At 42.0% G+C, this 25,106-nt stretch overlaps 3 protein-coding genes across 9 annotated transcripts; 1 reads left to right on the forward strand and 2 right to left on the reverse strand.

Annotated features, from left to right (window-relative positions):
- Window positions 1–4,418: 4,418 nt before the first annotated feature.
- On the reverse strand, window positions 4,419–8,576 carry LOC115686161 (uncharacterized). Of its 7 annotated transcripts, none has more exons than XM_056318703.1 (7): window positions 8,444–8,576; window positions 8,080–8,199; window positions 7,057–7,221; window positions 6,235–6,499; window positions 5,485–5,572; window positions 4,709–4,775; window positions 4,419–4,605 (listed from the first exon to the last, which is right to left on the reverse strand). In XM_056318703.1, the coding sequence occupies exons 3-7, from the start codon at window positions 7,204–7,206 to the stop codon at window positions 4,552–4,554; spliced, it is 624 nt and encodes a 207-aa protein (XP_056174678.1). In that variant the 5' UTR covers window positions 7,207–7,221; window positions 8,080–8,199; window positions 8,444–8,576; the 3' UTR covers window positions 4,419–4,551. The 7 variants fall into 7 exon arrangements, with proteins under 7 accessions (XP_056174678.1, XP_056174681.1, XP_030467227.1 ...); XM_056318706.1 differs by having other exon boundaries at window positions 6,235–6,494; window positions 8,328–8,529; XM_030611367.2 differs by having other exon boundaries at window positions 8,328–8,529.
- Window positions 8,577–10,018: 1,442 nt separating this feature from the next.
- Window positions 10,019–14,636, reverse strand: LOC115686162 (phospholipase D alpha 1-like). Its single transcript, XM_030611371.2, has 5 exons — window positions 14,520–14,636; window positions 14,328–14,425; window positions 12,647–12,718; window positions 10,697–12,557; window positions 10,019–10,569 (listed from the first exon to the last, which is right to left on the reverse strand). The coding sequence occupies exons 1-5, from the start codon at window positions 14,530–14,532 to the stop codon at window positions 10,133–10,135; spliced, it is 2,481 nt and encodes an 826-aa protein (XP_030467231.1). The 5' UTR covers window positions 14,533–14,636; the 3' UTR covers window positions 10,019–10,132.
- Window positions 14,637–17,280: 2,644 nt separating this feature from the next.
- LOC115686254 (SPX domain-containing protein 2-like) lies at window positions 17,281–19,925 on the forward strand. Its single transcript, XM_030611480.2, has 3 exons — window positions 17,281–17,633; window positions 18,420–18,546; window positions 19,240–19,925. The coding sequence occupies exons 1-3, from the start codon at window positions 17,352–17,354 to the stop codon at window positions 19,518–19,520; spliced, it is 690 nt and encodes a 229-aa protein (XP_030467340.1). The 5' UTR covers window positions 17,281–17,351; the 3' UTR covers window positions 19,521–19,925.
- The last annotated feature ends 5,181 nt before the right edge of the window (window positions 19,926–25,106 follow it).

Here is a 25,106-nt window from a genome sequence, read left to right on the forward strand (position 1 = left end):
GGCGACGGCCACCGGCAAGCTTAAGGCTCGCCTGGCGATGGCCACAGGTGAGCTCAAGCTCACCGGCCCCGGCTGAGCCTGGGCTCGCCTGGATCTGGCGAGCCGCGAGCTTGCTGGCCTCAGCCAAGCCCGGGCTCGCCAACCTCGGTGGAGTTCAGGCTCGCTTGGATCGGCCAAGCCTCGAGCTCGCGACGGCCTTTGGCGGCGAGTTCGAGGCTCGCTGCCAGAGGCTGCTGCGAGCTCGCCGACCGTCGCCGTGGCCGGCGACCGACTTGAGGAAGAAGAAAAAGAAAAGAAAAGAAAAAGAAAAGAAAAAGAAAGAAAAGAAAAAAAAAGAAAATAAAAAATAAATAATTCAATTTTTTAAAAAATAATAAAAAACGATTTTTAAAAATAAATAAATAAAAATTCGACTTTTTTAATTAAATTTTTTTATGAAAACAATTGTTTCACTAAGGACCCGAGCCTGAGCACTGAGGACCTGTGCATGGCTTTTGTGGATTCGGGTTGGAGGGTTGGGACTAGAGCTCGATTATCGGTGACCTGAGCACGGCCTTTATGGACCCGAATTTGGGTGTCGGAACATCGGGTACGGGCACCAGGGGTTCGGGCTCAGCCTCAATGGACCCGGCTCGGGCCCTAGACATCGAGGTCTTGAGCCCGGCCGTCGAGACCTGGTCCTAAATGTCGGGACTCGGGAACCAACGTAGGGGTTTTCGTGCTCAAGCGTAGAGTTTCGGGTTCAAGTGTCGATAGCTATTCATATTTTGGAAAACGTTTTCCGGTTCTTTTAAAGGGGAAATCATTTTCCTGAATTTAAGCTTTTGGTAAGAAAAAATTTTCCGTTAACTAGGAAAATATTTTCCGTTGACTTATTTTCCTAAGCAAACCCAACGCCGAAAAATGAGGAAAGTGTTTTCCGCGAAACAAACGCACCCTAAGTTTGATATTTCGATGTAGATTCGAATTCTATATATTTAAAGGATTGGAATTTACGTCTTCAACTTGACATTATACTTTTATCAACAAAATCGATTTTTATACATCGACATGCTAAATTTCAATGGCCAAGATGCGTTTGCCTCGTTTTCTTTTCATCTTTCTTTCCTTCTTTCTTGTTCCTTCTTCCTCCGAGCAGCTCCACCGATTCCATGTGGCCGTTGTTGTCACTTGCCATCGCGATGTCCACTCTAGCCATCGCCACCACTAGTCACGACACCCTTTGCTCAACCTTCCTTCCTCTCTCTCTCTCTCTCTCTCTCTCTCTCTCTCTTTTGTTCTCTGACCATGGACAGTTTTTGCAATTTTTTAAAAAAATTTCTGATTTTTTTATTTAAATTTTCTTTTCTTTTCTTTTCTTTTCTTTTTTGCTGTAGGGCCGACATCCATCCACGTAGCGCCGGCCGTGACATGTAGGATGGCTGGCATCTGTATTGGTAATTTCCTGTCAAAATTAATCGAAAAAACTAAATTGGCAAATCATCAAAAGATTTATTACTAAATTAACACAATTGAAAGGCTTATGACTGAATTGGCTACCGCCATACAATATATTTAAGACTTTTTGGACAATTTTCCCGTGCTTCTTATGTAAACTCTTCCTTCTGAGTACAGCAGATTTTACAAAGTGAAAATGACACGTCTTCCCCATTGCAAGAATAAGGTATAATGACACAAATAGTCCCTGAGCTTTGGCCAATGTACAATTTGATCCATGAACTTTTAATTTGTTCAATGTAGTCCCTGAACTTTAGGCTAATGTTTAATGTGGTCCCTGAACTTTTATTTTGTTCAATGTCATCCTTGAATTTTTGGTACATGTTCAATTCAGTCCCAGAACTATATGAAAATGTTTAATATAGTCCTTCAACTTGAATTAATGGAAAGGACTATATTGAACATTTTCATATAATTCAGGGACCGAATTGAACATGTACCTAAAGTTCAGGGATGACCTTGAACAAAATAAATGTTCAAGGACCATATTGAACATTAGCCTAAAGTTCAGGGACTATATTGAACAAATTAAAAGTTCAAGAACCAAATTGCACATTAAGCAAAAGTTAATAAATTGTCTGTATCATTTTTCCCAAGAATAACGAGGTCGTCCTGTTTATGGCTGTTGGGTCCAACATTTTTCACGAGGGTGAACCGAAATCGGGAGACAAGACACGTCAAGTACGACGTAAGACGAGAACTTTTCATGAATGGGCCATCTTCGTGTATAAACAGAGAGAGAGAGAGAGAGAGAGAGAGAGAGAAGAAAAGCAAGACCCGGTTTCACATTGGACTTTCATCTTTGCGTGGATGACAAACTAAACAAATAAGATCATGCGGGCCATGGAACGTGTCTTAGCATTCAAATTTGAAAGGACCGGCTTCCCTCTTATCCCATTCCTGTGTGAGGAAAACTGGGACCATCGGCTGTTGTTCATGCATCTATCCGTAGCCTGTCCCTTTCTCCCCTGTGAACCGAGACATTGCTGGGAAATGAGGCCCCATCTAAAGATTCGGAGAAGCAAACCGCGTTGGCAACTGTTTTCGCAGTCGGACCGGTCTGGAAACAGAACCGATGCTAAAATCGAACCTCTGGCTCGATGTATGAAGATGGCATGGCATTTGGTATGCCACATCATGCGTTAGAATATGTTTTGAGTTTGAGTATGGAGCGAAAATTTGAATTTCGAAAAAAAGAAGAAGAAGAGGAGAAATCTAAAATTAAGTTTCGGAAAAAAATTAAGTTTCGGAAATTAGTTTTCGCAATGTGGGTTGGAGTCTTCGGCCACTGGAGTTGGAAAGTCCAACTTGGACTTTGAATTAGACCGATTTTGAATTTTTCTGGCGGACTGATGTGAAGTTTTGCTTGAGGCTGTTAAATGAATTTTACGTAAAGAAGTGCTTAGTGAGATACCGTACTAGTGTCAGCCAAACCGCAACATGTTGTTCCTAGGTTATTCATAAGATTAGTGGGGCTATCAGTTGTGTTGCGCGGAATTAATTTCATTTGTTATCAGCAGAGAAGTTACATTTGACGAGTCTCTAGTACTTCTGGGTAGGAGTGTTATTGGCAGTGTTCATATCAATCTGGATGGTGTTCAGTTTAAGGTGGAGTTGCAGCCAAAAACTCCTGAGTAGCGGATACTAACGGAAAAAATCGACATAAATGGTGTTTGTAGCAAGGTGGAACTTATAGAGCCACATTTACTATAACTGATATTGACAAGGCAAGTGTTCGATCCCTTGGCAAATATGGATGCAACGATGATTTTGCTTTATTTATGGTTGAGGACGTTATGTCAGAAAATCCTTGTGAAGTAGTTAAAAGTGTAGGTGAAGTTGGTGTTTTGATGAAATCCACAGTTGTATAGCGAAGTTCAATCAAGGATTGGACTTGAGGGGCCGTGGCCCGCGGGAGAGCAGCGGTGCTCAAGTTCTAGTGAACTGCAGAGAGATTGTGATTTGGCTTAAACATCGAGTCAAAGTGGAAATTGCGAGAATGTGTCTCGAGTTCGAGCCCAAAACGAAAATCTGAATTTCGGAAATAAGAAAAAAAGAAAAGAGAAATCTAAGATTAAGTTTCGAAAATTAGTTTTCCTAACGTGGGTTGGAGTCTTCGGCAAAGTCCAACATGGACTTTGAATTAGACCAATTTTGGATTTCTCTGGCGGTGGGATAGAATTCCAAAAGATTTGTTTTACACGCCTTCTTGGTTTATATTTCCCAGTTGGCGTCAAACCCATATTTGGCTTCTTGTCTCAACACATACGGGTCAGAGGATGTTTATAATTACTACTTTGGATTGGCGAAGCCGCGAATCCAACGCGGTGCTTCTTCGACAAATTACGTCCAAGAGACAGGCGTTGAAACTAATTAAATCTTGTGAATAAGATTTGCCAATTCCTTTGTGAAATTGAGAGATTATTTCGTGAAAAATTATGAAGCTAATCATTATGTAAATTATTGAATATAACCAAGGCTTGAGAAACACTGAGAGTGTTTTAGTGACTCGAGTGTGATTGTAATTTCCGTTATATTGCTTGATTTACAGTGAAATTCTTTACTGCTCTCCCCGTGGATATAATTCACCCAAACGAATCATGCAAATTTAGTGTTTGATTTATGTTCTTATTCTGTCTATTTTATTGTTCAATCGCTGCTTGTTTCTACAACATTATGCATAGTCATCATGGCTGTCGTGAGAGCAGTATCGGGGTTCATGGATCCTGAATCTTGAAGAATTGTTCTCTTTCACCTCTTCAGGCTTTGAATAATTTGTTTCCTAATGTTTATATCTTAGACTTTCATAATGAAGAAGTTTGCAGGGCCAAAAGACGAGGCAAATTGAACCAGCGACCCGAACACAAGCATTTTTAGTTCAATCATCCACACATTTTCTTGTGGCAGCCCCGCAGGCGATATATCGAAGCCTCTTTGCACATGCATTACGGAGCATTTAGTCGAGTCAAATGCGCAACACAATCATATGCAGTTTCGCATAAAAGAATTCACAAGCAGCCCCTGAATGTGAACATTACCGAGATGGCTACACTGTCAATCGTACAAGCCCTCCTGCTCCCAGACATCGACGAGAAAATCTATCATTTCCTGCCATTCGATCCAGAAGCAATCAGAAGTGGCGAACTTGTAACACCAGTGAGAAAAAAAACACATCAGAGAACTTTTTCTTTTTCCTTAAAAAGTTACTTACCGCAAGTGGAATAGGCTGTCGGAAAGGCTTGCTGTTTCCGAGTAGGCTGTCGTAAGTCGCATTCCAGCTGCAAAAACATTGCAGTTGAAACTCAGTCCTTCAATGAGAAACTTCGAGAAAAGAGCAAAAATCATGAAGCTTATTCGTACAAACATCATTGTAATGATGCAAGCGAGCCACGCACAAGACAATATACTCAAAATCTGCTTGGACGTTTGAACTTGCTCATAATTGACCCCAAAGGCTCAAAAGCGTAATTCCCATAACTGGTACTCTTTTACTCCTTTCAGTATAATAAGAGTAAGCACAAATGGTATATCCCTTGAGATAGACCAATTTCTATGGATGTGAGCCTAGACGAACAGGTCCATCATCTACTCAACCACAAGACATTCTCACGAAATCAAATACCAAGCCTCTTAGTTGAGTTTGAGTGGTTCTTCATGGTGTTGATCTGCTTAAATAAGACCATAACCAGTAATGAATAACAAGATATGAGCTGTAGCAATATGACAGCTAATTCCAACGATTACTACTCAGTTTCCACCTTTTAAAACTAGTTAAGCATACGCTCCGCTTTACTTGATGTTCACTGAATACTGTAAATTTGATTCTAGACAAGAGGTCAAAGCAATTGCTTGGTCCTTAAACTGGGCAAAGGTCCTATCTGGTACAGAGAAATGACTTAAAGAAGCTATCAACTGCATAATATATACTTATTGTTTCATCGGAGTGAATATATATGTCATAATTGATGATGATAAAACTTATTTCACCTGATTTTAGGTTCTCGAACTTGTGTGCGATTCTGAGTTCCCTTATTTGCAGTCCATTGCTGCCTTGTCTGGTTCCATAGAAGAAGGCCTGCCCCAGCAAATTGCTCAAATGAAAAGCATAAACAAAAATGAAAACAAAGAACTTGCATGAACGCAATGCTAAAAGAGAACTCAAGATAAACTGTAAGCCCCTGTAAATTGTTTCAAGCAGTCAACTAAAGTAACCAGACCAACATAAAAGAGAGCATCTTCTTCTTACACAACGACTGTACTGTTCTGAATCCCGAATTAAAATGTCATAGATCAAGAATTTACCAGGTTGACCATGTCAAAATACTTACTATAAGAGCATAGAAATTGGCAAGCTATAGAACCCAAAAAAAGAGCATATGGAGATGACAAAAAAAAATGGAATTGGAGATAACAATATGCTTTGCCCGCAAAACTACTTCACTACAAAAAAAAAGGGCCTCGCATAACTCCTCTTAGTTTATGTCTACAGGCAACAAGGTATATGAACCTACTGTGTCGCCAATATTCATGTCAAGATTACTCAGTTGCCCACATTAGGATCGAAGTGCAAATTATCATTGTGAAGTACACTTCAGGTACGCCCAAGAAACCAGTAACCTCTAGAAACAGTTAAATTACCACCGCATGACATTATATAACAATTAACATTTTCACAATGAGAAGCCAAGGTGTTTCTGATATGTTAAACGAAATAATGCACGGAGCAATCAGACTTGCCGCGATTTACAAACTCGGATGGGTTGCTCGGTTCACCAGCACCGCTGTCAGGAGGATCAAGGGTCTGGTTTAATGTGCTGATAGAGTATATACTTCTTTGAGAAGGTGCAACACTGTTATCCATTTCACAATGGCTAGTGCTCCAGGAGTCGACTGCGATGAATCGTTTCTTCACTGCTTGGCCTTGAATTTGCTGTCCCTTTGAAGAATCATCCACAGAGATACCTAGTGGAGGTTTAGTAAAGCATCCAAGACAGCCTCTGCTCTGTTACAAATCAGGTTCGACCAAAAAAATGATTAGTACTGGATTAAAACAACTTGATGCTCAATCAACTACCAAAACAAAGAAAAGATTATGAGGCCAACTATGCCATCATCAAGTACTTGTAATTGTTTAGATACCAGCATTTCACCATGAAAAGCTTATTCCCAGTGCAATAAAATCTTCCATTAAATCAACTATGTCCCCAAGAGTTTTAGCAAAATTTTCCCTTAGTGTTATTTAGCCAGGTGAAGCACTGAAGCAAATTTATGCAAGTGCAAACAAAAAAAGAGTCGCAATTTAAGGCAGCATATAATCGACCCAAACCGGTCTGGCCCTCGCCCCGACCCACGAATTGCGGGAAATTCCTGCACTGGGCTGTCCTTATTAACTTAGTTAACAGTTATGAATGTTTATCTCAATGTGTGGCAAATCAAATTACCTAGATGACATGACCCAAGGGAAAAGAGACAAAAAAAATTGCACATCAACATTATAGACACGAACATCTCAAAATACAATTCCTTCCCCTTCAAATACTTATAGAGACAATTCCTTACATTGAAAAGTGCCTTGAACGTTCCCTTAAACTTCTCCATTATGTAAAGTGCAAGAATATGAGAATAGGCTCCTAAAAACAAGCAGCTACTTCTCTTTCCAAAGCATCCATCCAACAGAGAAAACGAACAGCATTTATTTCTAGAATGCATTGATCTCACAAAATCCTGTGAAAGGAAGAAAAAAGGACTCCCAGATAGGACAACCGAATACACAAGATTTCAAGTAAAGAATGGCAACTATGAAAGGCCAACAGATTCTTATTGGACATAGATTTACAATGTTCACAAACTCTTGAAAACTGTCACTTGCTGAACAAGCAAACGCAAAATGATTCCATACCAACTGCAAAGCAACCTTAGAGTGTGCATTACCAAACATGCACTTGGTTTGCCTAGGAAGGTAAGAACAAGACACTAACATTCCCAATAAGAGCATATAGATGTACATATAAGATTCCTGGAACCACAAAGGAAGCAAAGTCTTTCTAGAGCCGAAGAGTTGCAAACAAGAAACAAAGAGTGAAGAGCCCAAGTTCAAGAAACGGATAATAGCTACTCGTAATAAGCTTGAACCAATGAAATCGAAATTATTACCCTTATGTGAGTCATCGAGTCCGAAACATAACTCTAACTCAATTAAGCCAAAGAAAGTTTTTTGGTGACATGAAATGAATATTTATAAACCCCGGGTGCATGAAATGAAACTCTCTGCCTTCCCCACCTTAGAAGCAATCTAATTTTCATACAAAATTTTTCAACCTAGCACCAGCTGAGACCAAAGAATATCGAAATCCATAGTTTTTTGGAAACGTATCAAAATGCATAATAATACACATTACAAAAGAACAATTACAAAAGTATCATATTTAACTGAGTGTCTTTTTTATAGTAAAAAAAGAAACTGAATGTTTTGAACAATAAAATGGGTACTGTAGCCCCTGCACATCTGAAATTCCTGCAATAAAACCATCCAGCAAGAAAGCATTTCTCAGAAACGAGTGAAGCCAGGGAGCAAAAGCTCACCCCATGCACGAAACAATTTGACAGATCGATGGTGGGAGGTGTCTCCAGAGCGGCATTTACAAGCTACAAGCGTCGAGCTCGAGACCCTCTGGTGAAACTGAAGGGAGACATCCCGCGACCCTGCGAAAAAGAATCATGTCGAATCATGTTCCGTCGGACTAAATCAAAACCCAGAAACAAGTTTTCGGTCTTGATGATGTTCGAGCCCAGTTTGGCTCCGAAAGCACAAACAACAACAGAACCCGAACCCGAGGAAAGAGAAAGAACCGTTCTTTAAGAACGAACACCCATCACTTCCCCTAAATTTTCCGGCTTTATGTACACGAGGAGAGAGACCGACACATCCATATGCTTCGCCCAGTACCTCAAGCATGGTGAAGAGTCGTCAGCTGCCTGCTCTCTCTCGCTCTCTCTCTCGCCCTTCGTCTTCTTCGTCTACGAGTCTGCTATGTCCTGTCAAGTTGTTCTTGATTTCTTCCTGTTCTGGATTTTTGTTGTTTTCTGATGGGGAAATGACGCAAAGAGTCCTGAACTTTGACTCAATATGTATTTTGATATATGAACTTTTAATTTGTTCAATGTAGTCCATAAACTTTAATATAATGTGCAATGTGGTCCTTGAACTTTTAATTTATTCAATATCATCCCTGGAGATGATATATTGAACATTTTCATATAGTTCTAAAGGACTGTATTGAACATTTTCAATGTGGTCCTTTAGCATCAGTCCTAAAGGACTGTATTGAACATTTTCATATAGTTCAGGGACCGAATTGAACATGTACCAAAAGTTCAGGGATGATATTGAACAAATTAAAAGTTCAAGGACCACATTGCACATTATATTAAAGTTTATGGACTATATTGAACAAATCAAAAGTTCAGGGACCAAATTACACATTGGATCAAAGTTCAGGGACTGTTTGTGTCATTATCCCTTTTTCTGATATAACCTCCTCTTCGTATTTCTTGATCCTCGAACTTTAATTTTACTTAATTATAATCAATTTGATTTTTTGGAACTCTTTTAGTGTGACCAATTTATAATCTTTCATCTCATTTCGGCCGTGAGACTTGCATTTGCTAATCTGTCAATTCATTTAAGCAAAATTATTAGAAAGACAAAAAATTTAATGGACAAAGAGCACAAGTTGGAGTTAGAGAGAGAGAGAAAGAGACGGGGCCGCCACCTATCGCCGATGAGGGCCGGCACCAGGGGCCGCGGCAAGGGCGGCCTACCCTTGCAAGGCCGCCAGCGCCATTGCCACAAGCAGGCAAGGGTTGGCCAGCCCTGGATAGAGAAAGCTGACACATAGCTCGGGCTTGCTACGGAGGAGAGAGTCGGAGGAGGAGATAGAAAGTGAGGCCATGCGCAGAGCCATGCCGGGTTGGTTGCTAGAGACCTGCTCGAGCACGTACGAGGCTGTACTTGTATTAGTGGCGGCGGCGGAATCTACTTGAGCGTGTGCGAGGCTAGCCGATCTTGTCCGTAGGTGTGTCTCTCTCGACGCACCTCTTCAAAGAGATAATTCAAGTCTTGTGAGTCCACCTTTGGCGATGCCGAGCGTGTTAACTAGTCGGCCAATATCGAGTTCGCCCTCTAGGCGGTGAAACGGCTCTTCTCTATCGCTCGCGACTTCGTTACATTCCACTTCCTCTTTTGTGAGTCATGGATGCTAGGCTAGGGCCACAACCCTCGCCGGTGGCCAAGTGAGGATGGCCGCCATCGTGAAGGCCCCAACGAGCCTTTACTTTGACGGCGATGAGAAAGTATACATATATGTTTCTTACATGGACACACTCAAGGAGAAATCCCGCAACACTAATGTCATGCCGGATTAGATTGTGTTCTCATGTTATGACCTGTCATGTCAAGAATCGCCATGTATTTGCTGACAAACTTTATACATTATAAACGAGTTCTTTGTGCTTTCCTTGATACAGATAGCCATAGATTGATATTGCAAACTGGGAAAGGTGGATAGATTTACAATTTGGTGGTGTTTAATAGTGCATTGTCACTACAACGAACGATTTTGCATCTGATCATCTTTTAAGTGGTCAGAATAGGAGGAAGATCATCAGATTTTTGGCCCAAGATTGGAGCCTTAGTGTCGGGAAAATGTGCAAGCCCGGGCAAGGGCGTGACAGCTCCATTTCCGGCGATCTCGATCGGGTAACGGAGCAAGTGAGCCGGCAAGTCTTCGACGGACGTGTCGTCCGAGTACAATTCCCAATTCCGCTGGGCGAGCGCATTCACCCGCCTCATGCATGTCTGACTCTCCGGACGATTGTAAGTTTCCTCAAGACGGCCAAGGTGCTCATACCACGAGGACATTCGGAAGCCGTAGATGTCACCCCTAGGTGACTGATCAGTAGTGGCCAGATGGTTCGGTTGGAACGCGCCCATGGCGATCTCCGTGTCCCGGGCGCCGTCCATGGACCTCTGGTTGATGTTGGCCGATCCGACGATTATGTACTCGTCGTCAACTGAAAAGGGACATGGATCAGCACTTCGTCGGAAGATCGGTCGTAATCCGATCAAAGTTCATCGGTTGCCAAGTAAATAAACGAAAAATTAGGGTGTTAGGCCAGTACTCAATGCTCGTTCACTCACCTATCATCATCTTGGCATGGACATAAATCATGAACCTTCTTGCTTGCTGGGCTCTGAAATAGTCACTATTTGGCTGTGGTTTCTCTTCAGGCTCTGGCTCACCATCCCTATTTGCTTCTCTGTTTCCAAGGCAAAAGAAGGCCAAGTAATCTCTAGGATCGGCATCAATCCTCTTCCTCCGGAGGGCATTGGCAATGTCTCTGTACATCATCTCCATAGTCCTCCTCTGCCAATCCAGTATCGCCTTCACCGACTCGCTCTCTGGTATACCCTCGGGCCACATCGGGATCACAATGTACACGGCAAACCTCTCCCCGGCCTCGATCTTGCTCACGATCTTCAGCAACAACTCCTTTGGGATCAGGTGCAGTGCATGGATGTCCGGAACCTCGGGATTCCACTCAAAGGAGCTGCCGAGGAAGTACTGGTTCTCGATGTAGATGAATTTCTTGGCCCGGCGGATCGCATTGATGTAGGCGTCCTGGATGCTCCGGTCAATGACGTTGTCCTTGCTGCCAACGAGGCCAACGGCAGCTGCAGCATCGGGGTCTTTGGGGAAGTCAGCTGCTGCGCCGGCGTCAATGGACCGGAACAACTGGACATTCCATGTGTCCGGGTCATCAGCTAACGCGGCTGGCGATGGGTGGATTACGATCTGCTCCATCTTGCTTATCGGGATGAGGAATTGCTCCCCCACTTGCTTCCTCCACCTCTGCTCGAAGTTATAGAGGACGTCCCACGCAACGGGGCCTTCGAGACGGCAATGAACGTCATGCCACGGCTCCCTCGGGCCGCCTTTCTTGATCGAAGCGCCTTCGAAATTCGGTTGATGGAAATCATTCCTGTGGACGTCTGAATTCAGGGTCTTGAACAGCGGGTGGTCCTGCGTATCGTACCGGCCGTCGCACAAATCGATGCCGCCGATGAAGCTCACGATCCTCCGCATCTGCGATCCTCCCTCGGGAATCTCGGCATCAACCACCACGATCTTCTGGTGATGAGTAAACAACGCCCATATCTCCACGTCCTGAATTATGCTTGTCGCGGCCACGTTGGGATTCCGCGGGCACAGGAAGCAATGCACTTTTGTGTTCCGAAAGTACTGTGCCGTTTCTTGGTCGTGCGTTGCCATCAGCCCGTCCCGTTTCAATTCTGGGACCGACGTGCGATCGTCCCAGACAAGCATCAGGACCGTCACGCCCTCCTCGTTAGCCTTATTCTTCAGCAGCTCACCCAACGTGACCCCGGTCCCTTTCCTGAGCCCGCGCGGGTCCCTTATCAGGGCGATATCCGTGTAGACTGACCATCCCGCTATGTAAATCAAGTGCTTTGCGTTGTCGATCGCGTCAAAGATGTCCTCCCAGCACCGGTGGGGCTCGTACTGTCCGACAGAGAGCGGGATGCGAGGACTAAAATGATCTGAAACATGAGCATCTTGATATAGAGTGACCCTGCAATGTTGCCTCTGGGTGAAGAACGTGCGAGGAACACCTTCGAAGTTCGGTTTAAGGATCCCACGCGACCAGTGACTGTCCTGAGCGGCGGTCGAGAATTGCAGCCGGACATGAATCCGCGCCCCGCCGTGGATCGGGCGGTGGTCGTCGTCCTCGATCGGGACCCACCTGTCCACTATATAGCCCTTTATGACATCCTCAACAGGAACATAGGCCCTCCCAATTAAGGTTGCTCCAACAGGATTGTCGTCTTTGACGGTGAGTATGATCTGGGAGATCCAATGAGCACAGTAGATGTGGAAGGCCTCGTGCCACTGCGGGTTCGACTGTTCGTTCTGGATCATACGCGTCCGCGCGACCCTAGCCCTGTCCAAATCCACAGTCGCGTAGAGATACGACCCCACAATCTGCACAGTTGGTGTTCAACAGTCTCTATCTGATTAGGCCAAGCGGAAGGATCAGGAAACAAATGAACCGGTCGAAGATCGAGTAGTACCTCGGGACGGCACAAGATCAACCTCTTGACCTCGGATAGGAATCTTCTCATGAAGCTCTTGCTACTCGCGGTCTTTAAATTTCGAGTTTGAAGGCGAAAGGAAAGTAGATTCATGTTCATAATCAAACATAAGAGCGGAGATTATAAGGAAAGTACTATAAGGCTTAGCGAATACGTTTGCAGGCTTTTCTTTTATGTTAGTGAGACTAGAGATGTGCAAGTTAGTCCGTTCAATCCGGGAACCGAACCGAGCCGGCCTGACCCTATCAATTCCAGCCCGGTTCCCGGTAAAAAAATTGGGATCCGACCTTGATCGATTCGGTTCCCTATCTTGAACCGGTCGATCGATTAAGGCCAGTTCTCGGGTAGAATAAACTTTGCATTGATTCAAAATCAAACTGTAAAAGCCTCCTAACTTTCATTTCATATTGAAACACAGGAGATTTTAAGCTTCTCATCCTCGATTTTTCCATTGTGACTGTCTAAACAAAGCATGGGAATCAGGTGGCTGCTCTATTCCCTGAACACCCAAAAAGGCCAAAACTAGTCTAATACAGTCCATTCCTAAATAAGAAACAAAGATCTTTGCTAAAAAGGTCAAAACACGACAATCTGATTGCATAGCTCACCTCGAAATTCCACCTGAAGGTGTATAAATATATAGCCTCAGCTTGAGGTGAGGTGCGTGTGAAGAGGAATAATAAAAGAAAGAAAAGAGTCGATAAAATAGAAAGAACAAAAAGTAGGTCGATCCGTAGATCGACCTCTTAGAACTGATATGAAAGTTAATGGGTTCGGTTTTCAAGTTGTAGGTTTGAAACCTGCCTACTCTAAAACCGATCGCATTCAAATGAGACCTCGCTAGTGAAAATTAGGGGTGATCAGTTCTCGGTCCAGTCCATTGGAACCGGTCACTATTTTTTTTTCCCACTACTCAATACCATATATTTTGAAATTAGAATTGTGTTTCCCATGCCGACTACACATATGTTCTAAAATTGGAATTATATTTTTCATGCTGACTACACATAATCACAAAAAAAAAAGACAGTCTGGTCCGGTTCAGTTCGATTCCCCTTGGAACCGAGAACCGGACAGCCTAGATACCGGTTCCACTTTTAGGAACCGGGAACCGAACCGACACTTCCGGAAACTGGACCAAACCGGCCGGTTTGGGCGGCTCTAGGTTTGGGCGTTCCGTTTTGCACACCCCAAGCGAAAATACTTGTTTGATTATGAAAAAAGAAAATTTCGTCATATATTATAACTTGAATGATCGCAAGATCCTCAATCGCAGACAATGTCAATGACAGAAATATGAAGCATGCTTCAAGCAAGGATACGTCTTCTGATGATATCTTATTTGGCTAATCTGATGTCTAATACTAAAATGGGAAAAAATGGGTACAATGAAATTTTGTGGATTAAGCAACATTTTATTTCATCAATCTCAACAAAATAAATCAAATTAATTAGAAGGTACTAACTCCAACATCTATGTCAATCATTCTCTTTGAATACATTGCCCTCTTGGAGAAATCCTCAGATTATTTTATAGAAAAAGAAAGAAGAAAGTTTAACTCAATTGATTTTCCCGATGTGTTTTTGCTTATATCATGATAAATTGTAGTATTTCTAGCCAAAAAAAAAAGGACATAAATTGTAGGATGAAATCGTGTACCTTCCCACAAAGATTAAATCCGCATCCTAGTTGGAGCCTATTGATCTCATATATTTCCACATTGAGCATCCCATGAAGCAGACGCGACGTCATCTCCCCTTCAAAAAACATGCGCAACCCATCAACCTAAATAAAACCCGAAAAATAATTTCACGAGATTCGCGGGGTATTTCAAGGGCCGAACTCACGTACTCGAGATCCACATGTCCGGCCGCGAGGAGAAAGAAAGAAAGGAAAGCCTGAAATGACATTGGGGTCAAGAAGTGAGTAAAAGGGTGAATCAAGCATGTACCATGATGCTCGAAAAATCAAGAAACGTGTGCAAAAAGAGAGGGACAAAATCGAAAAAAGGTCAATCTAGCAAAAGGAACATGCTTTACTTTTGATGTTCGTGTAAGAAGTTGCAACTTTTAGGAGAGAACGTGGGGGTACAATGGCGGGCAAGAAGTGTTTGGGTTATAAAGGAAGAAGCAGAGAGAGAGAGAGAGAGAGATCACGGCATTGTAAGATGTACAAGAGAAGAAAGAGATAATGTCTTTCATACACCATGGAAGCCAGAATCTGTTCCCACCTTTGCTTCCAAGAATCAATAATTCATCATGTCTTCATTACTTCTTCTTGCTATACTAATCTCTTTAGACCTTAGTCCCTTCCTTCATCCAAAAGTTATGTAACAAGGGCAAAGTCTTGATTTTTGCATGATAAAAAAAAATGTAAAAGATTTATCCACGTTGGCTCTGGCCATACTACGTAGGACGGCATGTGTCCACGTCAGCGATTGCAGGCCAAAATTGGCCGAAATGAGTTAATTGGCGAACTGTCAAAACGTTCAGGACTCAATTTGCTAAATTAAAAGGTTTATGACTGAATTAGCATACGAATAGTAGGTTTGTGACTTTTTTGGTCATTTTTCCCAATTTCTCTACTAGAATAAACTTAGGAAATTTTGTAATTTCTCTAGGCCGTGATTTCTGTTTTAAACCTTGCATGTCATGATTTTCAAAAATATTTTCAAAACTACAGCTGTTCCCCCTAAAAGTATCGTCGGCGTCCAAAGTCATTATTATAGATAGCTGAAAGGATGAAAGTACCCTGTTTAAGTAGGCCAAATAATAATAGGATTTTGTCAATTTCAAAAGTGAAAATACCACCAAAAACCCCAAACTATGCCACTTATGACAAATTTACTCTGAACTTTTTTTTTGTGATACGAAAAACTCCAAACTATGCCACTTGTGACAAATTTAGCCTGAACTTTTTTTGTGACACGAAAAACTCCAAATTATGCCACTTGTGACATATTTACCCCATAATACTTTGACCCATGGGCATTTTCATCTTTTTGCTTTTTCTGTTTTTTTTTTCCTTTCTTCTCCGGCGAAGGGAAGCTGGCGAGGGCGGTCCTCGCTGGTGCTGGGTTGGGCGAGGGCTGTTCTCGCCCGACGCCAGCGAGGGCGACTTCGCCCGACTCAGGTGAGGGCTGCCCTCGCCCAACCCAGCGCCGGCGAGGGCCGCCCTCGCCGACTTCCCTCCGCCATGGCCGGCGGAGGGAAGAGAGAAGAAAAGAAAAAAAAAGGAAAAAAAAAAAGAAAAAGGAAAAAGACGAAAATGCCAATGAGCTAAATTATTGTGGGGTAAATATGTCATAAGTGGCATAGTTTGGAGTTTTTCGTGTTACAAAAAAAAGTTCATGGTAAATTTGTCACAAGTGGCATAATTTAAGATTTTTCGTGTCACAAAAAAAAGTTCAGGCTAAATTTATCACAAGCGACATAATTTGAGATTTTTTGTAGTATTTTCCCATTTCAAAACTAAGGGTGTATCATATCATTTAGTCTGTTGCACATGTATACACTCGCACATTAGGACTTATTCATATTTTGCACGTTATAACTCAAAATATGAACACACACGGCGTGCGGAGTCATTTGGGGCCGTAAAATGATGAATGCATTTCACCTGATTTCGTCTCTAGAAAAAAAAATGGCATTAATAGTTTTTGGGAATTATTTTGACGTTTAAGGATCCGAGCAAAATTGAGGTATTTTAAGCACATCTAGTGGCGAAACTTACATTTAGCTAGATGTCTAAGGATCCGAGTCCTTGTGGATTGGAAACAGGTTCGCTGTAGAACCCATTTGAACCCATTTATTTCGGGTTCTAAATTTTGGAACCTATTATGGCTATGCTCTTCAAATTTAAAGTGACCTATTATAACCTATTCCAACAAGTTTGGGTTTAATACCCATATTGACAGATCCATTTTAAGCATGCATATTTTCTTTGATGATAAATATTTTTCGGTTGACTGATCATTTTTAGTAAACTAAACGCATATTCCTTGATCAACCCCTAGTATCGCCTGGTACTTCCCGGGATTCAACCAGGCCAAACCGAAGCTGCCCCATTTCTCGCCATATCGACTCATTTAACATTCATCATACACACTCAAGTCAAACCATGTTTCTATGTATAACGATGGATCGTCCAAACGAGTCGAGTCGTGTCATTTTTGAATTCGATCGCCTTCGGTTGTATGTCATGTTAAATTTCAAATATTTTCGTAAGTAAACTCACGCCTCGCGATCTCGAACCGGCGGTGATCGTGTCGAGAGTTGACATCGACTCTGTCTGCACCGTCGGAGGTTACGAAACCAAGCGGAGGAAAATAACGAAAGGAAAAGGAACGAATGAAAGAGAAGATCCCGAGGATGTCTCGTCTTTCTCCTCGTAAGCACATAACAGACAACGACGTTTCGTCGCTTCCTGGTAAAGAACCTTCAATCCCAACGTTTTCGCCAGCTCCAAATGTCCGAAGAAGTAAACGAAGCCAATCCAATCATATATCCCATTGATATCTACCAGGAAGACGAAGAAGAAGGACCATGCAGCAGTCCGTCGTCTTAGTTTATTCCCATATTCCCCGACCAGCCGAATATCCTCACCCTTGTCCCTTTCACCCCCTCTCTCTCCCCCCTTCCTTAAAAAACCAGAGAGGGACCGAGAGGCCCTATTGCGATACCAATGAAGTTATCGAAGATCCCGAAGAGGCTGAACGTCGAGGCGCAGCGCGATTGGCGCGACAAGTTCTTGTGCTACAAGGACTTGAAGAAGCAAATCAAGCTCTTCTACCGGAAAGACAGCGGCACGCACCACCCACGGGTCAAGCGCCGCCGCCTGGACTCCGCGGATTGCACTGCGGAGGCGGAGGAGGAAGTCGATTTCGTGGAGCTGTTGGATGGCGAGATCAACAAGATCAATGGGTTCTTCATGGACAAAGAGGAAGAGTATATCATTAGATGGGCGGTAAAGTAATTTCTTTCTCACTTTTTTGCTTGGTTCTCATCTCCCTGACTTTTTTTATGATTTCGAATTCAAAATCTGTGGGTGAGATTTGAGGCAACTGAACTTAGTGCACCAGGAATGAGATTTGACAAATATGACAGCTTGTTTTCTGTGGAATGCAGAGCGTGTGATTTATGCTTGTTGAATTAGTCTGGTAATCAATGAATGAATGAAATGGTTCTGTTTTCTAGCATCTCACTGTGAAAGTGGTTTCATAATATGCAAGAGCTTAATTAATTGTGAGCTTGATCAAATTACTCATGCGGTCGAGCTAGAAAGACGAAAGGATCTGAGCTGGATGGTAAATTTCAGAATAACGAGTGGAGCGATCAAATTGATTAGTATTCGTGTTTCACTGCTCATGGAGTAGCATAGTGGAAGTATCTGAAGACATCATCTTGGGAGTTTTACAAGCAGGCCTGCGCATCACTATGAATTGCAAGATGTTTCTTAAGGACATAACCTATTTCAAAATCAAGCTTTTGCTTGTGTTTGGTAGATGAAACCGAAAAAGGAGCTTTGGTCTGATACAATGCCTTAAGACAGGACCAGAATTCTGAAAGCCAGCAACTTCATTAACACGACGCTGCTATTTGTTATATTTCCCATTTTGCTACTTTTTTGTGTCTTTGTCCGGTGTGTATGCTACTTCTCTCCTAATTTGAAAAGCAATCGCTTGGTTTTGCTATCGTGATACTCTAACTTGAAACTCGAGTCTCATTCCTCACGGGTCTCATTGGGGTGTAGGAATTGAAAGACCGAGTAGCAAAGACCGAGGGCATGGACAACAAGTTGATGGAACTGCGTCGCGAAATAGTGGATTTCCACGGAGAAATGGTTTTCCTCGAAAATTACAGCTCTCTTAACTGCATAGGTAACAATGTGTAAACTAGTTCTGGCCATTGAGGCTCCATATCCTTTTGAGTGCGTACATCCACAGAAACATGTAGGCATACAGATGCATGAAGTTCAGACTTCGTGTATATCTCTCTCTCAAGCAGAAACAGTTTTGACCAATTGTAATTAGTAATCATGCTGTATTAGTCCATAGTTACCTGGAACATGGTCTTTGTCAAATTAGTTATCTGGAAATCTAGTCAAATACAATGTAACATTACTTTAATTAGCATTTTGAGTTCTAGATGATAATACATGTGCTTGGAGGAGACTATACGTTCCGTAACAGGAGGATTTGCTTGGGTTTTTCCTTTGTTTCTTTGATTGGGAAAGCCTTATCAAAGAATAGCATTGGCTTCTCTGATAAGGAAATCCGAGGACGGACGAGAATTACTGGAATTTGGGAAGTGCTACTGTGATTAATTTCTATAGTGATTGGCTAACTGCACTGTTGGTGACCTTTCATGATTCTGTGGAATCACCATGTTCTCTGCTAGTTGCAGTGAAAAGCATGCCGATTAAAATCATTAAAAGGGGGGCCATCAAGTGGATATTTCTTATAATATCAAAATGCTTATCGTCTCGCGTGAAAGAAACATCCTGAAATTTCAAGATGACTGCTTCGCTGCTTCCTTTTTTTTCTTGCCTAACTTCGTGTTTCAAACCGCAGGACTAGTGAAGATAATAAAGAAGTACAACAAGCGAAGCGGAGCACCTATCTGCTTGCCTTTCATCCGGAAGGTTCTGCAACAGCCATTTTGCAGGACGGAGGTGCTCAAAAAGTTTGTGAAGGAGTGCGAGGGAATGCTCGATCAGCTTCTCTTTGAGAATCACCACCAGACAGTAGACTGCAAGGCGAAGGACAATGAGACCGTCGCTGATCCGAAAGATGACCTGCTAAGAGTTCCCAGCGAACTCGTTGAGAATGAGCACATGGAGAGCATGTACTAGAAGATCAATTTAGCTGCTTTGTGTGTATTTGAGGAGATTCAGAGCGGAAGCTCGACAGTGAGCATGTTCTCACTATCGCCTCTGCATAATGATCAAAGGGGTGAAAATGAGAAGAATGACCCATTTTGGCACCACACAAGCTAATGAGTGATTTGGAAGGACCCCTTGGCTTCCCATTATGCGTCTCTTTTCTTTTCCTGCTCGAAAGGTTTACTGATATTGATACCGATTATCCTTCTTCTTTTCCAGAGTTAGGAGTGAGCAAACCTTGGATAACTCTGTTGGTGCTTCTGGTTATAAAATTATCCTTGTGCATGCAGAATAACTCATTGGGCTTCTAAGAGTGGAATTTAAGCAGAATCTTTTGTTTCATCGTTGGCAACCCTCACTGCTTTATTTTCTGGATTGCTTGCTCTTCTGTGCAGCAAGGCCTTGCCATTTTTCAGTCCTTGCTTCAAATTTCTCACGAGTGTCTGAAAGATCAAATTGTTGCGAAATATTTCGACTTGTATGAACTAAAGTTGATTTTCATAGGGATTAGCTGCCGTTGAGATCGCATCGAGTTCTCATATGAATAGCGGCAATAAGAGTGATATTCTAATTTTGGCCTCTTGGCTTTATTATAAATAAATAGATTGGGATCACATCAATCTAACCAAACATTCAGTTTAGTTTTAATGTCGGCTTTCCAAGAAGAGGTCAAATTTTTTTTAAATGGCATTTAGTGACATCATTTCAATGTAACTCCATTTTTGCTTATCACCGGTCCATATTGACCTTTCCAAATGTGCATGCTCAGTTGAAATTCCTTGTCGATCTTCCAATATAACTTTCTTCAACCCTGATTAATGACTGATGACGTGCTATAAGTTGTCTCATGCTTTCCACTCTCCCAAAAGTCATCATTATCTTAAGACGGGAAAGTTAATGTTTCAAAGACCATACCTTTTCAATTTCCAATAACTAGTGATCTGAGCACTTTATCACCCCATCACCCTGTTGCAGATGAGAAGTGGAAGGCAGCAATGGTGAAGGAGATGCATGCTTTAAAGACAAATGGCACGTGGGATCTTGTTGTTCTTCCTCTTGGAAAACAATCGGTATGATGTAAGTGGGTGTTTATAGTCAAACATAAGATGAATGGTATCGAGGACAGATATAAAGCACGGTTGGCGGTAAAGGGATTTACTCAGACTTATGGAATTGGCTATCAGGAAATCTTTGCTCATGTTGCCAAGTTGAATACTGTTCGAGTGCTACTTTCATGTACTCTTAACCAAGGATGGAATTTCGGTAGTTAAATGTGAAGGATGTCTTTCTTCACGGAGAGTTAGAAGAGGAGATGCATATGGAGATTCCTCCAGGTTTTTCTTGTGACAAAACTCAAGTATGTAAGCTAAAATGTGCACTTTATGGTTTAAAGCGGTCACCTCGAGCTTATTTGGTAGGTTTAAGAAAGCTATGGTCTCCATTGGATATAAATAGAGTAATGTTGATCATACTTTGTTTGTGAAGAGATCAGGTGCTAAAGTCATTATTCTCATTCTCTATGTAAATGACATTGTTGTCACGAGGAATGATAGTGATGAGATCAGCTGGTTGGATAGGAGTTCGACATAAAGGATCTTGGAAAGCTCCGGTACTTTCTCGGGATTAAAGTTGCCATATCTTCAAAAGGTATTTTTCTATCCCAAAGGAAGTATGTCCTTAATCTTTTGACAGAAGTTGGGTTATTGGGATGTCATCCCTTTGATACACCTATTGAGGTTAATAGTCGTCTTCGAGAAAAAGATGGCAATCCAATGGATAAGGGTCGTTATAAGCAGCTAGTGGGAAAGTTGATTTATTTGTCCCCCCCCCCCCCCCCCACCCCGACCTAATATTGCTTTTGTTGTGAGCCTGGTGAGTTAGATTATGCATGATCCATACTCTACTTATATGGATATTGTTCTTCGAAACCTTTAGTAATTGAAGTTTGCTCCTAGGAAAGAGATTCTTTTGTCTCCTCATGATGGCTTGAAAGTTGAATACTGTGTAGATGCTGAATATGCTGGATCTCCTTATCAGAAGTCTATTTATAGGCATTATACTTTTTTAGGAGGGAATCTTGTGACTTGGTGCAGCAAAAAACATAATGTGGTTGCTCGGCCTAGTGCCGAAGCATAGTTTCGTGCGATGGCCCATGGAGTTTGTGAGTTGTTATGGTTTAAAGAATTACTGGAAGATCTTGGTGTATCTATTCATATTCCTAATACTATATTGTGATGATAAGGTCGCCATTAGTATTGCTAACAATTCTACACGGCATGACAATACAAAACATGCTAAAATTGACACGCACTTAAGTTGGAGAGTGGTTTGATTTGTATGCCCTTCATTTAGTCCGATGATCAACTTGCTTATGTGTTCACTAAAGGATTAGAGGGTAAATTGTTTTATACTGTTTTAGTCAAGTTGGGCATGTGTAATATCTATGCTTCAACTTGAGGGAGAGTGTTGAGATATTTGGCTAATGGGGGCATATTTGTCAATTTCCTTTGTTATTTTATGTATGTAATTTTAGCCTCTTGGCTTTATTATAAATAGATAGCTTGGGGTCACATCAATCTAACAAAACATTCAGTTTGGTTTTTTTGTCTCTTGACAATGTCGGCTTTCTAGGAAGAGGTCAACATTTTTGTGAATGGCATGCGATGACATCACTTCAAGGGAACTCCATTTTTGTTCATCACCGGTCAATATTGACCTTTCCAAATGTGCATTCTCAGTTGAAAATTCCTTGTCGATCTTCTAATATAACTTTCTCTAGACTTGAGAAGTATGACTTGTTCGGGAAAGCTATCATAGTTAGAAGCCGTTCTTACGCTGGTTAGCGATAGAGAGCCGTTTGAAGACTGATGATGGTAGAACCAACGGCTACTTCATGGAGTTGAGTGGGAAACAGTCATCGAAGGATTGGAAGGCTATACATACTCAATCCAAGAGAAGTAGTGAGGTTGTGGTGGAAATGAACAAACCAAGTCTTTATCTCTTGAGTCTTCTTATTGTTCTGTATTTGTTGTCAACAGCTGTGATGCTGATAATATCTCTATGTAGTGCTACTAAGTTGTAATAGCAAGTAGTCAAGTGTACAAGCGTCATTGCAAATGGTTGTGTCATGATAGTGTGATCCATAATGCGAAAGGAACAACACTTTCTGGTCGTAACTTGTAATGCTTATTACTAATGGATTCCAGCCAGATTATGGCTGTTAGTCTTGAGAAGAGGACATAGGATTGGAGATAGAGTCGAACTACTATAAAACTCGGTGTGCTAGCTTCTATCTCTTCATTATCTGTTCATCAGCATTGCACTCGATTACATTATATATTTATCAACACCATCCCAGATTATGTATTTGTCAGTAGCATTCCTGATTATGTTAAATTGTTTTTGCTGTTGGTGAAGTTTTAACTTGCAATAGTTCTTAATAATTCTCATTCAACCTATTTACCTCTCTAATTTGTATTCTTAGCCCCAATAGATCATACCTCGTACCAAACTTTATCAAGAGGTGCTGGTAAATCAACTTTCAGCTTCTTGTCGACGTCTGTAAATTATGCTCCAGGGTGTTTGTTGTGACAAACACCAACATATTAAGGCAAACAGCGACCGAGAGTTGCATTTGCGCAGCTTTGTTCATATACTTAGGAAGCATTTTGGTTTGTAGTTCGCTGTCTTATAATCAAGCAATGCTCCTAACGAAGGATTTGCTTTACCTTCCACTTTGTGTTATGTCTCCCCAATTTATCCTCGCCAGTACTCGCAATTGATCAATTCAGAATTGATCGATCGGCGAAACTTCACTTTGTGGCATCTTACTCAAAAATCAATTCAAGTCGATATCCACTGACATGATGTTAATTAATTGGGAGGGACGTGCTGCTTCAAATCTTTCAATCGACAATATTATCTCCTGAATAAAGAAGGTAATCATTGCATCTATATATCTTCCACCCAGTATGTCCAGGCCAAAGGATAAAATATACTTCATGATTCTGACGTTTGCATCACTCTTCGTGTTAGAGCATTAAATCGACTACAAATATCTTTCATCATGAAGGACGTGTTTCGAGACACTCTCCATTTCCCGTTCGTTGGCGGCCTTATCGCTCTTTTTCATGCACGTCCTTTAATGCGGCATCACGTTGCTCCGTCTCTCGTCGTTACAATTTTATCAACGATTATGGCACCCATTTGCACACGTCCTTTAATGATGCACCACATCGTTTCAACTTCCATCAATGTGGTCTATATAAGTTGTGCTTGTAGTTCGGAGATTGCATCCGCTTACCAACGAAGATTTCCTCCTTAAACACTTGATCATCTCCAGCCATGGCTACTTCTCCTTCTCGATCTACTCCCACTGCCCGTGCTTTCACCAACGAATTCATGTTGAACTGGAAGGCTATTTCAACAAAAGTCCTTTCTGGTAACGATATGAGACTTAGATTCCTTCCTCTTTTCAATCTAGTCACGAAGTTGCCTCCCGATCCATTATTCCGTTGTTTGATAGCAGCTAAATAAAAAATAGACACATTGGGTACTGACCTGTAGAATTAATTATGGAATTGTGTCTCCATCTGCTCCCAAGAGTGTACGGAATTAACTGGTAGAGTTGTGTACCATGTGAAAGCAGTCTTGGACAGCGATAAAGGAAACAGCCTTAGCTTCCAACTATCAGCATGAGATGTATCACCGCATAATGCGACAAATCTGCTAACATGCTCAACCGGTGATTGCTCATCTTCATCGGAGAAGAGGCCAAAATCAGGCATCTTAAAGCCTCTTGGATGTGGAGCAGTATCCATCCACTCTGAATATGGTTTCTTATATACGGGTCTGATAAGTGTTGCATTACTTGGTCTACTATTACCTGGACTTGTTGGAAATCTTGACCGGGGATCACTTGAGCAGGTTGTCCTCCAAGCAAAGGTGGTGCACTAACTTGATTGTCAACCACCATATGTGATCCTTGAGGAACATACACTGGATTGGGCATTGGCATTGCTTCCATTATAGGTCTCTGACCATCTTACCCCCTAGGTGGAGACGGTGGTCTAACTTGATTGTCGATGACAACATTCAGTCTATATGGGGCAGGTGCTACATAAAATTGTGGCATTATCCCAATTGGCCTTACATTATCAGCTAGCGGCGCTAGGGCAGTTGGTTGAATGTTTTCCACATTTGGCAACGGCATAATTTATTGAGTATTTTGATCAACCAAGCTGCCATTGTTGTGACCATTTAGGTTTATTTGAACAGGGTTAGGCAAATTACTTCCAACGATGGGTATCGCCCCACTTGTCTGGGTTGTATCAACGCGCGGTCTCAGCTCTTTGCAAAATCCTGACTGGTAGTGGAGTTCGGCATGATTTGTCCCGCAGTACCAACAGCAATTTGAGCAACAGTGGATGGAGGAACGTACCTCAGAAGTCCAGGATTGGCAGGGTTTGCCTCCATCTGCACTAAATGACTCCACGTTCCCTGTCCAGGTACAGCTTCGTAGAAGGTATTAACGATTATTGGCTTAATCACATCGAC

The sequence above is a fragment of the Syzygium oleosum genome, unplaced genomic scaffold (assembly GCF_021117445.2).
Source record: "Syzygium oleosum isolate NSW1041296 unplaced genomic scaffold, Sole_v2.1 Sole_v2.16, whole genome shotgun sequence".
In the NCBI taxonomy this organism is placed as follows: Eukaryota; Viridiplantae; Streptophyta; class Magnoliopsida; order Myrtales; family Myrtaceae; genus Syzygium; species Syzygium oleosum.